Below are 17,649 nucleotides of genomic sequence, written 5' to 3'. Positions count from 1 at the left end.
CTTTTACGTTTCTCAAATCAGAAAAACAATTGATAAGTGTCAAGTGCAGAAACAAACACACGTCACAAAGGTACAAACAAACGTATCTCTGCATTTTGAAGTGTACTTGTAATTAAAAGCGACTTTAAAAAGGGATCCCAAAAGACAAATTGGACTATCGTGATACACATACGTGATACGAAAACGGCCAGCTAAAGAGCAAAATATCACAGATAACTAATATTTAAAAATATATTTGATCATGAATTCATTACGCTAAGCAAATATTCTTGCCTCTTAAGCATCAGCCTCGTAAAGCCATGTAAACAAGAACAACAACAGGAGCACTGACAACTTTCTATTGCCTTAGAAGTCTGAATATATTCAGATTTATATACACGTCAGTCTGTACACGTCTTTATATCTACGTCTGTCATATGTACTAAGTCACTTTCCTCTGTCGGGAATATGCACATTGCGTGCGGAGCCAAGGTGCAACAATTAAATGAATTACAATGCAATGATTCAAATGCATGATTATGAAAACGTTAATCAATTAGTATATAAACTGTAATAATTTTATTATATTATAGTTGTGACAAGTTTATTTTGTATTCCACTTACCATTGTTTACTTATAATACATAATTTCGCAAATAAATAATATTCTCATACAAAGCATATGAATGACTAATGGCTCGACACGCAGAGAGCGATATTCTCTCGCCCGATCGCTTTAAGTGATGTGGTCACGAACCGAGCGTCTCCGCTCGTGTGGTTTTTTTCTTTCATTGATTAATTATTAAAATGCCATTCTAGCCCTTTTAAAAAAAATAGCTTATCACTAAGAAGCTGCGTTGCCGCTTAAGTAAGCTATAATACTTGATGTTGGTCGAGAGAGAGTCGCACACTGGGACCTCAGTGCGAAAATCGTGACAAAAATAATTTATTTTTACTTAAGCGTTTGTAGAATGTAATACTAGATGTATTCAATAGAGAATTCTTTAAAGATTAAGAATGTCAAAGTATTTCCAATCAGGATTAAATTCTGTGTAATTCAGCCTCAAAGTTTTCCCATTTTTCAGTAAGTGCACAAATGTGTTAATATTTAACATAAAAATAACAACTTTCGATCTTAATAAACGCTCATCCACTCAATGCTACATACATATGTAAATGCATAATTTAAGAAATTACTGCAAAGTGTAGAAGAAAAATGTTTTCTTTCTGTTTCCAGGTCTGCTTAATTTCAACTCGGGGTTGTTAACGTAGAAGCTAGTGTATGTACAAAAATTTATATATGATAGAGAGAGAGAGAGAGAAAGAGAGAGAGAGAGAGAGAAATAGAGAAAGAGAGAGAGAAAGAGAGATACAATTAAAAACATAATGTATGTGTAGGCTCTAGTCTTACTAAAGGCAAAAAACTCTCTTTTATTATACAGCTGATAAGCAAATACTTAAATGAGAGCTTCAGACTAAGCATTAAAGATTCAGCTGAATCAGTTTCAAATTTCAATTGATTCGGCGACGTTTGTAAAAATTTCGTATTAAAATGAAAATCTTTTTAATACATTTAAATTTGTTATCCGTTCTCGTGTTAATTAAAGCAAATATTGCCATTGGACAATCCACAATCGGCAATGAAGTGGAAAAATCTGTGAGTTGAAATTTACAAATGTGAAACATTTAAAATATTATTAAAATTATTATTTCAGAAATTGGTACCTTTTCAAGAGATTGAGGATCAGTGCTATGCTTACTGTTTTAATATAATACAACCTGTACTAGAGCATACAGTGAGCATACAGGAGAAAGAAAAACAGATTCAAGAACAAAGCATCATTTTAAAGAGTTTAGAGAAACAGTTAGCAGATTTGCAGGCAAAGGTTGGAATTTATGAAGAGGCCATAAAGAATAAGGATCTTCAATTGGCACAAGAGATTCTAGCCTTTGAAAAGAGTAAGAATGAAACTACAGATAGGGTAAAAAATTGTGAAGAGGTCATAAGGAATAAAGACCTTCAATTGGCACAACAACTCCTAACATCTGAAATAAGTAAAAATGAAATTGTACTTAAGCTTGGAATTTGTGAAGAGACCATAAAGAATAAAGACCTTCAGTTGTCACAACAGCTCTTAGCTTCTGAAACGTGTAAAAATGAAACAATTGATAAGAACAACATTATTGCGTCAAGGAATGAATTACAATCTCAAATGAAGGATAAGCTTCAAAAACTAATAGTAACAGTGGAGAGCACTCTAGCTTCCAGCTGCATCGGTAAATTAAATGATATTTATGAGATAAAAGTTCCCGGAATGGAGGCCTTTTCTGTGTCCTGTGACTCGAGTTTAGCTGGATCTGGATGGACTGTCATTCAACGGCGTATGGATGGATCTGTGAACTTTAATCGCAATTGGACAGATTATCGTCAGGGATTTGGTGATTTGCAGGGAGAGTTTTTTATTGGACTTGAAAAGCTTTATTTACTGACACGATCGCAGCCCCATGAATTGTATATCTCCCTTACGGACTTTGCAAGTGAGAGACGATATGCCAGATATAGTGACTTTGTCATTGGTAGTGAGGAAGAAGCCTATAATTTGAAAATACTTGGATCGTATTCTGGAAATGCTGGTGATTCATTAAAACATCATATAAATTCAAAATTTTCAACATCAGATAGAGATCAGGATATACATTCGGGAAATTGCGCTAAAACATTTAAGTCTGGTTGGTGGTATAACAAATGTTATCATTGGTAACAACTGAAATGTAAGCTTAGTTAAAATTTAAATTAATATAAATACGCATTTTTAGTAATCTTAATGGACCTTACGTTAATGAAGACACTAATAAGATTAACGCTATAATTGAATGGAGAGATTGGAAAACGGACCGCCCTCTGAAATTTACTCAAGTGATGATCAAACCAAAGTCTAGCTAGGTAAAATATACAAAAAATAGAAACAATTATGTACAATATAATGTTATCCTATAATGCTTATTAATTTACTTAGCTTTCATCGAAATCGACTCCCCATGGAATCTGGACTATCTGGGGAATTTTGGTAAATCCTTTGGTCGCATCTAAATTCTCTTCAAAGCGAAACAAGTATTTTTTTAAATAAATTGTTGAGTAAAAGTATACAATAATATAGTAACGAAAATAAAATCATCAGGATAGCGTAACCTACGTTAATTAAAACTTTATTAAATTTTTAAAAGAAAAATTTAAAATGTTCTAAAGCCTTAAATTTTTGACGTTTAAAAAATGTATCTATTAAAATGTATTCCATAGGTTAAAGTTGTATTTACCACACTGTTGTACAGGGTATTGACGTGAACACACTATTTCATATACGTACTCGTAGCTACAATTTATGTATACACTTCTATGTATGGTATGTATATTACCTCTTTCCATTCCTATTCCTAGTGTTATCCCCAGAGCCATCACCATTCGCATTCGTCGTTTATGTTGACGTAGATTTAATTACAATGTTTGCGCCACTCAGGCACTACGTTTACGTTTGCGTTTATGCTACTGCGCCACTTGTTTGTTGCAGTCATCTACACCTGCCCCTGATCCTAACGGAGCATTGTCGTTGCAGCATGTATGTAGGCATCAGTAGATCCATTCTGAGCCTCTGCTTGGGGCTGTTGGGTTTGGGTTTGGGTTGGGTTCTGCATCTGCCTCTAACTGAGGATAGTAGCTGCCGCTTTTGTTTAACAACAAACATGCCGCGCGCAGAGAGAAATCTCACACGTGGCGTTCTGATTCTCATTTTCATCTCCATCTCCATCGCCGTCGTCTGTCGTCTGCCACTTTTATGCACTTTGCAAATTGAATTTTCCACTCGCATACGCAGCGAGCACTTGCCTTATGAAAAGGATGAGATAAACATAGGTCCTGCCTTCCTGCTTGCCGAAGAGAAATGCAGCCGTCGAATGCCATTTTCGTTTCTCAGTCTTTGACTTTTTGTACTTGGATTAAGGAGTATTTGTTTGCACTTGCTAAGTAATACACCGACATCATTTCAAAGCAAATAAACAAGTTGTTAAATACATCAGGGAAATTCTAACCAACAGTTAATTAAATGTTTTACTTTAAAATCGTATGCTAAATAAATGATTGAATTGACAGCAAAAGTTATATTTGTCGGAGAATTCATAAAATAAAGCATATTTAAATGCTTTTACCTTTTAATATATTAGTTGAAGATGCTGAACTATGTAAAATTTGTTTAATATTCTAATTGAACTTATTTATTTAATTAATAATACAAAAAATAATAATAAAAAAAAAAAATCGGAATTTTTGTAAGCTTAAAAAATAAAATTTTTAACCAAAACGCCCCCATTAGCTGCCATAATTTAAATTGTTTCCCTTTCACTTACACCCCCTTTCCCTAAGTATGCAATTTTATAAGTTAAGACTATACATTTCGATCGGCATACAACTCGATCTGATCGGACAGTCGTAGCAAATTTTTGGTGCTGCGTTCGTCACTAGTTCGGACTGTCGTCCGTAGTGATTAATACCCTCTTATCAAAGGAACATAATTATTATTCCTTGAAAAATCTCCAGTCTTTTTCTCCTAAATCACTGTTCATTTTTAATGGGCAGGCATATCTAAAACTTTTTAACTAAATCTTATAAATCAGAATATTTTCCATACACACACACTACTATTGATTATAATTTAAAATAAAATTTTCGTTAGCACTAAATTTGTCAAAGCTATTTAAAAAGGAATGCTAATGCTTATAGGCACATCACTGATTTTAAATGCTTTACAATTTAAGACACTCTTCAAATTGAATTCCAGTACTGTCCGCTTTACACGCATATATAAGTCTATATATGTGTGTTGACGCATTTATATATACAACGTATATTTAACTGTATGTAGCTCACTTAACCGAGTGTTCGACTTTGTCGTCCATTCGGCATGGTCTTTTCCTACCACTAATTGCTTGGAAAATATGCTCACTTCCACACGACAACATTTCAATGGCAGCCGCAACAATTTCATCTGAGAGAGAGTCGGCTGTAAAAATTGCAACATGTTTAAAAGGGCAATATTCTGAATGTGAGCCAAGAGCAAGGGGGGAAAATCTTTTGGCCCGGTTTTAAATAAAGACGAGACTGTTGCCAGCTTTTACTTTTCATCCTTTTCCTCTGTATTTTCTTTTTTTTGTTGATTGTGGGTTTTTGGTAATTGTACTGCTTGTGCCAACGATTATGTCCTCAGTTGCAATGCTTTGTTTTCACATACCCTGTAGTTACACTTAAGGGGTATATTACCCAGACAAAACGAAGAAAGCTGATAGATGCAGTATCAGTTATAATTTACAAATATTTATGTTAATCTTAAGTGCGAAGTATTACGCGGTCGATCATTTTATTGCTTGCCTGGCTTGTTTTGTTTCAGTTCGCTCTATTGTTGCTTCCTTTCTTTTAGCAAACTGCACAATTGCTTTCTGGCCGGCTGCTTTCTTGTTACCACATACGTATTGTCACAATACGGGCAATGCCCACAGTTGGCTGCTCATTGCGTTGTGTCCTTGAAACTTGTGTCCTTTCGCTGGCGTTGCTCTTAATGTGATTACATTTGCTAGAGTTTCACAAAGTTTCCTCCTCGGCTATCTGAGGCGAGGCAGTTTCCACACCCCTTTTTGAGACGCCTACAAAATTAGCTACACCTACAAAAAAACTTTTTTGTTGTAATTTTTTACACAGTTTTTTTTATTTTGTTGTAAACTGTTGCATACATTTACATCCAAATATGTGTTACATATAAGTTAGATATGTCACAACTTATCGTAGAGCTCTTTATAATAGTTTATTTTCTTTATTAAAATCATAGTAATAACTAGCAATATAACTGAATGTATGATATATATAGTTATAGTTAGGTATGTGTATAGTGTTCTCTTTAGACATACATTTAGCTGAGCTTCTTTATGCTTTTTACTCCTATATAATTTATACTCAACAGCAATTAGTCTAGTATCTATAAATACTAAATGCTGATTGGGTTTTTACGGTCTACTTAATTATCATTTAATTTTCCATATATATAATTTGTATAAGTTTTTATTCAACATTTTAACATTCATTTTAACTTTCAAATTTATATTTACATATATTATTAGATATAGCTTAAACTTTTAAATTTTGTTTGAAATTCTTAAAATTTTTGTCTGTATTCGCCTCACATTTTTTATAAATTAATAGGGTTTGAATATTCGCTCTCATATTTACAGCGCTGTTAAATAATAATTCTTCAGGAAGAAACAAATTTAATTATAGTTTCATATTTACAGTTGAAAAGAAAACAATAAATACTTAAAAACTTTAATTTTGCAACAAATAATTCCACATAAAGTTAAATAAAATGCGGCTTTATTTAATTAAAATATAAAGCACGTTATTAACAATATTTGTTTGATAATTTTAATCAATATATGTAAACAATGTTTTTTTCGTGTTATTATACATCGTATCACTAGCTATTATTTGACTAAGTTTAACATTTTTTTTACCGCAGTTTTTCTGTTTCTTGTATTTTTTTTTCATTTGATTTAACGCTAAATTTACTACGTAAATTCGCAATGTATTTGTATATTTTTTTACGTTCATCTAAATGCAAACTTGATTAACATTCTTTAGTAATCTACTTGTAATTTTTTTTTTTAATGATTAAATTTTTACAACTATTTTAAGTTCATGTAATGGGACAATCTTTTTATTTGGATTGCACTTGTTGCATAGTTTGAGTGACTCATTCATAGATTGCTGTTTTGTTTTTATTATTTATTTATATATCCATTGTTGGGATTATGAATATTTAATAATTTTACATAATTAAACATTTTTCGCTCGAACATATTTGATTTTGATTGGGAAAATTAAATGTTTGCTGGTCAAACAATAATTTTTCTGTAATTGGTTCAATATTTCATCAGAAATTGGCGTTGGGCAATTCGTAAGAGGTAAATAAGTATTAAAATGCTCGTAATTTTGAGAATTTAAAGAGAAGCATAATTTTATTAAGATGATCGAACTTCGGGTTTTACATTTACTAAAATTGAATTCAAAGTTAGGAAATGCGTACAAAGGTTTTTGAAATAATTAAAAAAAGTTGTAAATATTTTAAAGAAACTGTTAATGCGTTGATCAAAATATTTTACCAACTACGGCAGAATATCTTAAGACTGGATTCTGGATGCGGGTGATTGAACATTTTCACTGTTTATGGAATTAGTCTGTGATATATTTTCAAATTTATCAAAGCTGAAATTTTTTGTATTTTGAATCTTTACAAAAAATTTTGATTTGATTAATCAATTTTTAAATATATTATAATAATATTTATTAGAAATTCAGAATCAAATGTTAATTTAGAAAATCAATTAATTTTTTTAATCATACAATTGATCACTTTAGCTCACTTTGGCGCAAAGCGAATGCACTTAGAGGACGACATGAAAATCAAGTTGCATCCATTTAGTTTTCTGATTGGCAATTACAAATTTAGAAAACTTGTAATGCCAATTGCACTCACTGTTAGTTTAATTAACAGTAGACCACGTAAAGTGAATGATACAAATGAGAATACATATATATATATATATATTACAGGACTTTCAATTTACGCTCTGTCATAAACACATCTTATCTATACATTTATTTATGTGCGATATGGAGGAGTTCTTACAAGCAAGTACAATATTGGCTATGGGTTGATTTGGGTATGCAGTGATTCTATTGGCATTTCATTCTCTACTTTATAGTGTTTCTTACTCGTCTATGTTTGATTCTGTTTTCCACGCTCTTGTTGTTGTTCTTGATACTGTTGTGCTCTAAATGAGTTTTTTGCAATTATTTGATTTCATCTTAAATACCTTTGAAGGCAAAGTACAGAGAACGTGTTTGGCTGGGCTGCTGTTAGCGCTGTTGTTGGTGTAGCTCTACTTGTATAAATTTGCGGCAACAATGCGGCAAGCTTATTACCAACGGCCCAAAACGTTAACACTAAATGTTGCCTATGCGTCGCACTAATAGAAAATGCGATGCGGCTGCCGATAAAATGTAGCAATAGTAGCAACAACGACAACAACAGTAGCAACGACAACAACTTTGGCATAACATCGGTGGCAACAAAAATGCCAGCTAATATTACTATGCAAATGAGCATCGGCCATTGGCATTGCTTTTGCACTGACGCCACACGCGGCGTATGAGCAATGTGAAATATGCGTAGCTCTTGTTGCCAAGACCATTTATTACTGCTGTTGTTGGTGTTACAGGAGTCGGCTGTCCTTTGGCAGATGCTGTTGGTTATGTTTGTTGGCTGCGCGATGACAACAGTCTCCGGTGTATACTGTGGCTGGGCCTGGTTTTTCATATTACTCATACGCCACCGAATTGGCAATGTTGGCAGTTGTGGCAGCGATGGCAACTGTGGCAGCGACGTTAGCAGCGCCGCTGGCAAATAACTCGATAAACGTTTGAAAATCCCAAATGATTGCGTTTTAATGCCGCGCATTATTTTACCAAGTAGATTATGCTGTGCCAGTGAGCCTGCAGAATTGTGAAATGCTCCGGGCGGATTACGTACGGGCGTTTGATTGTTATCGCCACTGTTGCCAGCATGATGGTTGCCTGCAAATCGAAAAAGAAGGGGACAAAGTTGGTGAGAGAGTATGAGTATGGGCTTAGTAGTAATCAGTTTCTGGTTAGTCGGGTTTAGATTTTCATTTATTCTGCGCGTTTAACAAAGCCAAAATGTGGCATTTGGCATCAGAATACATTGGATACATCAAGGGGGCATAAAAATAAATTGCTACCGGCGGACGAAAAGTGTGCTGTGCATTTAATAGTTCCTTTTGCTTTGACTGGCTATACGAGTATTGCTTCTTAATTTATTGATTTTCCATTGCGGTTTGGCCAAGTGATGCTTGCACGAAAATATTTAACTTATAAACCCCAAAACAGACTGTAGAATTTTAGATAATGCTTTGATGCTTAATTGCAAATATCAATAAAATAAAATGTGTGCATTTAATGGGAGTGTATACGCTTTTTCGTCACAAGAGTCTATTATATTTGTATAAGAGAAAATGAAGAGATAATAGGTAAAGTTACTCATTCTAATTAGTGACTTAATCGACATAAAATTTGCTGAGTGATGTTTTTAAATGAAATTTACTTTTTTCTCGCTGACAAAGAAATAACTTCAGTTGACATCATACACCATCCATGTTCTTTCCGGCTTTTGACAATCTTTATGGCTTATGGCTTTATTTATAGGTCTTCCCCACTTAAGTAAATTCTAACAATATCTGCCCCTCGCTGTGCTCCCTGTTGACATCTTTTACTTGCCACACGACCCTATCTATAAACACATTATCCTTCCAGTTCTCTTTCTCTGTCTTTTTTTTACAACATCATTGTCTGCGTCTTTACATCTTCAATGCATTCGAAGAGCATTTCGACAGCGATTACTTGACAACATTTTTTATCAAGTTGGGTGCTTCTGTGAGTCTTTATAGGGCTGCCAGTCAATGTACCCAAGCATGGACAGCGTTTCTCGCTGTCCCAGGGTTGATTGAGTGCTGTCCCTTTTCTCCTGCTTTCTGTTCCACTGGTAATTCTTTGATGATTTTGCTTTTGCTGTTGTTGTTTTTGGCTTATATGCACGTCATTGAACGCACTCTGTTGACCGCATGTCAATGTTTGATATATGTGTGGCATCTACAGTGATTCCAAAGTGATTAAAAGTTCCCTCAATGATTATACACTTCAAATGTTTAAAAATCGATTTTCAATTTATTACAAAATGTGTGCAAAGCTCACATTTTCTTTTAATCTTAGGCTCGATAAAAGTTTATCCATTATCCGTCTTACAATCATCATCTGTGATTTAGTTTCTTTTAGTTCTTGGTATAATATTTTATATTTTTAATGTTATTTATAATATTTAATATTATTTTAAGATACCATATACCCTATTAATTATTTTTTTAAGTATTAACAGCAAAATATACTTTATTATTCTAATCTTTCAAAATTTTCAGTTGAATTGATTTGTAGTGATTTGAAAAGGCTGCATATAATAACGCCCAGTGCACTTTCCAAAGTTAAAATGAGTATAGAGATACAAATTAATTGGGGGTACCAACTGGCTTTAAATTTAATTTTAAAACATAAAGCATCCTTTGGTTTCCCATCAACATTTAACCAACACTTCACTGTTACCATTCATAGTCTTGTTTGATCTGAATTCAATCACCAGTTGAACACAGTGCAGGACACTCACACTCTCATACACTCACTACTGCTTGTTGGTAGATGTACATATGGGGGCTATTAAATATATTTTATCTGCTTTTAATCTTTGGCATTTGACTTTCATCAACTGGCGTCATAAATAACAACAAAGTGGTATTTAAGCGCACATTGCATTGATTTTCCTGTGTGGCTCTTTTTGATGTTGTTTGTCTTATTGGCTCTTGTGTTACTGGACAATTGTTGTAGTTGTTGTTCTTACCACAGTCAAAGTCATAAATATAAAGTGATGGATGTGCCGCAGCCCAAATAAAGTTACTTGAAATACCCCAAGCATTTCCAATAAACCAAACTTAAAGGCTTTTTCAGAGCATCAAGTGAATAGACACACACACTCAGCCACACCCACACACACCCACTTATACTTCTTTGAGTATTTCCACATCTTTATGGACTGTTTGTTTTTATGCTCTAAGCACAATACGAGTATAAACGGAAATACTCATTGCCCTTTGATTAATGTTACCGACATAAATATAAGGAATGGGTTTAAGGGCGAGTGTAAGAGTTCATGTGGGTGTCTTTGTGAATACCCGCATTTACACTTGATTGAGAACACATTCAAAAAGGTGTCAATATGACATTTAGTCAATTTTTGATGACATATTTCATTCCAGTGCCAATGCTAGGCAATAAATAAATCTCGTCTATATTGTACGCATTTCTCGCTTCGATTGTCAGCTTCGCCTTTAGCCTCATCTCTGATCTGCCGTTGCCGTACCCTACACTCATTGTGTTTGATATTTTATTTATAAGCTGCGACGTTGCAAAAAAAAATAATAAAAGAAAAGCCAAAAACAAAGCGTTGATATCTCAACGTCAAAACTGTCAATCGCAAATCAATCAGAAAGGCATTTTGTGCTCTATTTTGTGGCAACGCTTTCTTTTGGCTTTATTTTTTTTGTCGAGGCTTAAATCAAAATCGTTTGTTTTATTTGAATTTAAATTTTTCGCAACCCCGTCTACAATTGCTGAAAAAAAACCAATATTCTGAACAACGATTTTTGTAATTTATACCCTGCAGCAATTGAATATAGGTATTATAAGGTTATGAAAATGTATGTAAATGACATACCAAACCAGCTTTCATTGTAACAGGTATTTATATATAAAAATATATATATTTTGATTTATTCTGATAATTTTATTATAAAGGGGTAATAAACATATAACTTATTCAAGGATCTAATCACCACATTTTGATTCAGGGAAACTAACATTGTCGCCATCTAGTGCTCGAAGCTTGCAAGATGCATTTGTTAATTTTTGAGTTTTGAATGAATTTTAATATGTATTTATGTACATATTTATATGTATTAAAGTGGATCAATTTGTATGGATTTTGACAACCGCTTGGTCAAGAAAATATTTACCCATTCGACCTTAGCGTATTTTAGGACTGGACACAGGGTAAATCATAGTCGAGCACACCCTTCTAATGTGAGTACTTTACTTTTTAGAATTCAATGCTTCTTAAAGCCAACGTAAAAACTGAATCAATAAAATTGATTCTGATAACACACACATTCAGTCACATATTCAAAGACAGACAGATAGACAGACTCACACGCACACACCTTAGGATCTAATATATTCAAAGAATGTGTGTTATCCTTTTGTGTTTTCATTGTAAAGGCACTTGGAATGCACGACTGCGTCTGTCTGTCTCTCCGTCTCTTTGTCTGTGAGTCTTCCCATTTGGATCATCGACTCTGCATAGACAGACTTTTTCCCAGACAACCAGCCTGGCTTTTCACTTCTGTCCTCTTCACTTCTGTCCCGCACAATGCGTATCCAGTTCATTAGTGCAGTCGGTTGAACGGCATTTTACGGACGCGTGCCTTAAATAATTGCATTTTAAATGCAATCAACATTTTTGCCAGTGAAAATGTTTGGCTGTGCAGCGATTCTCTGGATAGAGATTAAAGTGGTGCACCAAAAATATGAAAAGCCACAATAGAATAACACGCTTGTTATGGCTAATTTGTTGCGAGTTCTTTTCAACTTATTTGTGACAACATTTGTTGTGCAGTTCAGGAATTTTGTGTGGAACACGTGCACAGGATACGCGTGCTCTATGGCTGACTGCCTGTCTGTCAGCCAGTCAGTCTGGCTAACTGAACGAGGTTATTGGTATTGACAACGTCACAATGTCACTGTCAATCAACATTTAAGCTGCTTTGCCCTTGTTGTTGTTGCATTTTGCGATTGATGGCATTTTTATTGCTGCAGATTTATTTGACTGGCTAAAAGAGAATCTCACACACACACACACACACATCGAACACACACACATATGCTTTTGGGTGTGAAACATTCACAAACTCGACAAATTTCTCGGTTCGAGTGCCTGGCGTGCATTTGAAATGAAAATAGAAATACAAAAATAAATTGTTGCTAGGTTGTGTTTTGTGGTTGCAGTTTTCTGGGTGAGTTGCCACCTCACACCCACATCCCCACATTCCCTCCTGCCTGCTTCCACTCCGCTTCCCATTTCCCCCACAATTTGTTGGTTAGCTTTTGTGGTCGGTTTGATGTGAAGCATGCGGGCTGTCATCTTGTTCACTTTTTGCATTGTTTGTGTCATTTCTCTTCTGCTGCGTTTAACTGGATATGTATTTCTTTAACATATCTTTTTTGTTCTTTTTGACAAGTTCTTTTAAAGCTGGATATTATTAAAGGTTTTTGCACTACGGTTTTTTTTTTTTTACATAATTTCAATGAATACATTGACTAAAGCTACATTGTAAATTTTGTGAGTGCAACAAAGCATAATGGCGATACTCTATAAATCTTTTCAACTCAGCTGTAAGTCGAGATTATGACACAGAAATTTATTTACAGTATAGGGAAGTGCTTGCGAATGTTACTTTAATTAGTAGTCGAACTCTTTCTGAGCCTCCTTTTATCAACTCATTTTTCTTGTCTTTTCTGTGCTTCTTTTTAAATAAAAGATGTCAAGACGATGGTGACAACAACTGAGAAGCTGTGACCGTGGCAGCCACGAGGCAAGGAAATAGAATAGAGAAATTGTGAAATACAAAATACGAAAACAACAGTGATAAATGGAAACGTCATTTTGCAAGAGGAAATTTAATTAATTTTTAACGTTTGCGCTAAACACTTGGCGCCAAACAAAAGGCCAAGAGGATCCACAGTGCAAATGCTTATTACTATTATAAGTTTAGTATTTCTCGTAAGGCAACTGGCAATACGCGGGAAAGCCAAAGGCGACGCACTTGAAATATGAAAATTTTCCACAAGTGGATGAAAAGAAACTGCAACACGATGAGAGCGACACGAGAACTACTATAGATGAAAACGATGAGAGGAGCTATGCAATGTGCAAATTATGAAAAAGTGCACAGAGGGGCATAAAAAGGCGCACAGTAGATACAGTGGTAACTCGTCTAAAGATGCAAGATGTGGAGTGAAAAGTGAAAAGGGTAAGGGCAGGGTATACTCGTAGCGGATACTTACCTTGAGCACCGTCACGCCACTCCTCAACCCCGTAATCAGGCAAAGCGTTAGCCGACTCAAATTTATTTCTATGACGTCTCTTGCCATCTTTTGCAATGTGAAGTTGTCGTTGTCGTTGTAGTTGTTGTTTTATTATTTATATTTTGCGAATAATTTTATGCAGCAAGAGTCAGTCAAAGAGAGAAGGAGAAAGGGAAAATTGTAGAGCGGGTTTAGCACATCGACAAGACGGTACATGAATAATGGCGGTTTGTTATTGTTGGTTGTTTTGTTGGAGTTTTGTTTATTATTTTTATTTATTTATTTATATTTTTTTCAAGAAAGGCGTAACATGAAAGAAATATTCAAAAGAATGTTGAGAGCGTTGAAAAGGAGAAAACCGAAAAAAAAAAACAAATAAGAGAGAGATAGAGAGAGAGAGAGAGAGAAACCATAGAAAAATGAATATACATATATACGTAATGGTTTTCTAGGTATTTTTATTTAATTTTTGCATTTATTTGCATTTAATAGCCGTCTGTGGAGCGGCAACAAAAACAAAGAACACACAGAGAGAAAGAGAGAACATAAATATGGCAAAACAAGCAAAAATGTACACAGAAATTGCATGCAAGCTGTCTTGTACGATGAGAGGAGTCATCGTGGTAATAGAGGGGAACTTCAGACCCCTGAAGACTGTTTAACTAACCGTCAGAATTTCAAGTTTGTCGGTCAGTTTCTGTTAAGTACGAGTATTTCGTGCTATTCGCGTTGATTATAGTCACTTTCTGGTGGAACGAAAGTATCGGATACAGTAGAGACACACTTTAAGCTCTCAAGCATTCATTTAAAGACGTTACGAGCAGTTGCTGTAGCAGATAAACTAACAATATTTAATATCAATTCCTTAAGCTTGATGAGTTTGATGATTTTCTTAATATTTTTTGAGATTTAAGGCATTCTTTAGGTGCTGTTGATGATGATTGCGGTGCAGAAAGTTATAAAATGATCATTATCAGAGTATTCAACTATTGAACGCATACGAGGTTGAGTGAGTGAGCTAGTGCTTATCGAATTATAAATACAAATGAAAATGAATTCTTAACATATTCAATATATTTATCTTGTTTAATCTAGTTAAACTCACCATAACTGCGATTTAGCATGGCCATTTCTGATATAATTGCAGTCGTTGGTGTGGGCATTTCTGAGAAAGAAGATAACAATATTAGATTTATGTAGAAATTTATCTAGTTGGGATTATATTAAATAAATATTGGAATAATTTATAGTAAAATTTAACAATAATTGTTTGTAAAAAAGGCGATTGATTCTTCCATTTTTTCTTGACCAATATTCCTATGGAATATAAAACCTATTTACAACATTTTATTGTTCAAACGACAGTTAAGAAAAATGAGCAACAAATTAAAAACTGTACAATGCAAGTCTACTTTAAAAGTGACGAATGAAATGAACAAAAAGTGCTGGAATTTTTTACACATATTGTGCACTTGCATGCATTCAAATAAATTGCAATAAATTAAACAATTAATAATAAAATAGGATTAAAAAAATGAATATAAAATGTTCTGTCGGAGTGTCACTCACCGTCGAGCTTAATGTTGCCATCCGTTTCGCCCAGTGAATTTTTTGCCACACAGCGATAGGTGCCAAAATCATTTGGTCCAACGGCGCGAATTTTTAACTTCATATATTTCGTATAGCCACTGACGGTTGATGTGGTCTCGTATTTATCGCCAGCTCGGGAAGTGTCTGCAAGTACGACAGGAAGGAGCGACATACTATATTGTTGCAAATATATATATTTTATTTAAAGCAGCATTAAATTCGTTGCGGAAAATATCCCAACTAACGGTTCATTTGATCGAAAGTCTGCAGATCCAAAGTAGGAAACAAAAGTACAAAAAAGGAAAAATCAATTAATTAATGTCACCTGCATTTTATGTGTGTGTGTGTGTGTGTGTGAGCATTAAAGCGAGTTGTCTTTTCAATGGCGACTCAAACTAATTACACCCTGTGTCTCTCCCTAGATTCATTGTGCTCCGTCCCTGGTTTCTAGCGCTGCGTGTATGTGTAATTAAAACTGCGCCAGTTCTTTATCCACAAGAACTACAACTTTTCTCATTAATCAGTGAAAATCTAAAAGAAAAACTTTTGTTCAATGTTCCCTTCGTTTTTTCTTTTTTTTTTTTGGCTTTAAGTTTGTTTTTGTGCTGCCTACTTTTAGATCCAGACTAGGCCAGTCTAGCACAGGCTACGATTACAAATACCAATGCTGGCATTGCCTCGTGTAAGTAGCATTAAATATAAATATATAAACTTAATTTCACTTTGATTGTTTGGCGCAGTGTAAGGCGATATCGCATGTTACTCATACGCCATGTTGTGCTTCAATTGATGTTCTCTTCGTGTGTGTGTGTGTGTGTGTGTGACAAATGTCTTTGGTTCTCAGATTCTTTTTGGCAACGGCGCTAAACATGCAGGCATATCATAGTATAGTCAGTCACCTTTTGTGACGAGGCAGTTTCCCCAGATACTTTTCATGCTAACCTTATAAGCCCCTCTGACACGCAAATATATAATTTAACTCATAATCAACAGCAGCAGCAGCAGCAACGACCTCGACATATGCGATTTCTACGAAGCTTGGCAGCAACTTTATACTTTTAATATGCCGCCGTCGATGTTGGGACATAAAACAGAACTTGGTTTTCTTTGTATTATTATTCTATTTTACTTTATTTTTTTTTTTTTCGCTGCAGTGTGTGAGAAATACTTGTCCTGGCTTGCCTATGCCTGTGATAAATGGCATGTGCTAGCGACAGTTGTACCGAGGGCTGTCCGACAAGTTGATGTGTAATATTTGTACTAAATGTCAAGCTTAATTAGGTTAATACAAATTGTGTTTTAAATATAATGAAATGATTAACATATTCGAAATTATTATTAAACTCATCTTAAATTGTCACTTGTCAAAGATAGCTTTCAGAAGTGTTCAGTTTACTTTCCATTCTCTTCGGGCCACCCTCTCTTCATATATCCCATAAACCCACATAGTATAATAGTTCTATGCGTTTCGCTCAGAAATCGCTTAAAATTTATTACCCAAACTTTTGGCGTCTGTTTGCCATGCATCATGCTCGTCGGCGATATCTGATATCTGAGTTCGCGTTTTGTTTGCCTATGTCTCTGTATCTACTTGTGCGTGTGTATATATGAAATGTCTCTCCGAACCTAATACCTGACCGTAATTTGGCATATGAGCTCTTCCCTCTACGCCATATCGAACAAACAAATGACACTTAAGCATAAAAAGGAATGTTAGTCTCAGTCTAAATTTGATGACTCATTTCCAATGTTACCGCGATAAATATGCTTATTAGATGCTATTTAACTGTCTTTCGTCTACTCAGATTGCTCAGCTATTCTTTTCTATAATACTATTTTTGTGTTTGGCGTTAAAAAGTATCCCACAAATAAAACCTCTACACGAGGTAAAAGTCTAGTGACGAAAGCAATTTCATCCCCAAAATTTCTGATATCCAATTTTTTGACGAACAAAATTAAGTTTAATATAAAAATTTTAAATAAAAATATAAATTAATAAAAAAAGCAAAAATTGGCATTGTGCACTGTGGGCAAAAAGGGTAAGTTTATTTGTACATAAAAATTACTTTTTGCACAGTGCCGAATGCCAATTTTATGCCATCATTTAAATTTTTCCCCTCCCACTTACACCCCCGTATCTCATGACCCAGGTGAATTAGAAAAAGTTTTAGTATGCCATTTTGTAAGTTAGGACTGAACCTTTCGATCAATATATAACTTGAT

At 34.4% G+C, this 17,649-nt stretch overlaps 2 protein-coding genes across 2 annotated transcripts in view; one reads left to right on the top strand and one right to left on the bottom strand.

Annotated features, from left to right (window-relative positions):
* Window positions 1-1,557: 1,557 nt before the first annotated feature.
* LOC117780727 (angiopoietin-related protein 1-like) lies at window positions 1,558-2,928 on the top strand. Its single transcript, XM_034617366.1, has 3 exons — window positions 1,558-1,635; window positions 1,694-2,736; window positions 2,796-2,928. Exons 2-3 carry the CDS (start codon window positions 2,192-2,194, stop codon window positions 2,920-2,922), a joined length of 672 nt encoding a protein of 223 aa, XP_034473257.1. The 5' UTR covers window positions 1,558-1,635; window positions 1,694-2,191; the 3' UTR covers window positions 2,923-2,928.
* A 4,864-nt stretch (window positions 2,929-7,792) lies between these two features.
* Window positions 7,793-17,649, bottom strand: part of LOC117779828 (Down syndrome cell adhesion molecule-like protein 1 homolog) — a 48,890-nt gene continuing 39,033 nt past the window's right edge. Inside the window, exons 9-13 of the mRNA XM_034616150.1 lie at window positions 15,406-15,570; window positions 14,942-15,001; window positions 13,816-13,902; window positions 8,211-8,649; window positions 7,793-7,847 (exon numbers count right to left, since the gene is read on the bottom strand). Of these exons, the coding sequence (XP_034472041.1) occupies window positions 7,793-7,847; window positions 8,211-8,649; window positions 13,816-13,902; window positions 14,942-15,001; window positions 15,406-15,570 (806 nt within the window). The remainder of the gene's footprint in view (window positions 7,848-8,210; window positions 8,650-13,815; window positions 13,903-14,941; window positions 15,002-15,405; window positions 15,571-17,649) is intronic.

Source organism: Drosophila innubila, assembly GCF_004354385.1.
Source record: "Drosophila innubila isolate TH190305 chromosome 2L unlocalized genomic scaffold, UK_Dinn_1.0 4_B_2L, whole genome shotgun sequence".
Lineage (NCBI taxonomy): Eukaryota > Metazoa > Arthropoda > Insecta > Diptera > Drosophilidae > Drosophila > Drosophila innubila.
The sequence above is the reverse complement of the archived record's forward strand: the minus strand, read 5'-3'. Positions and strand labels throughout refer to the sequence as shown.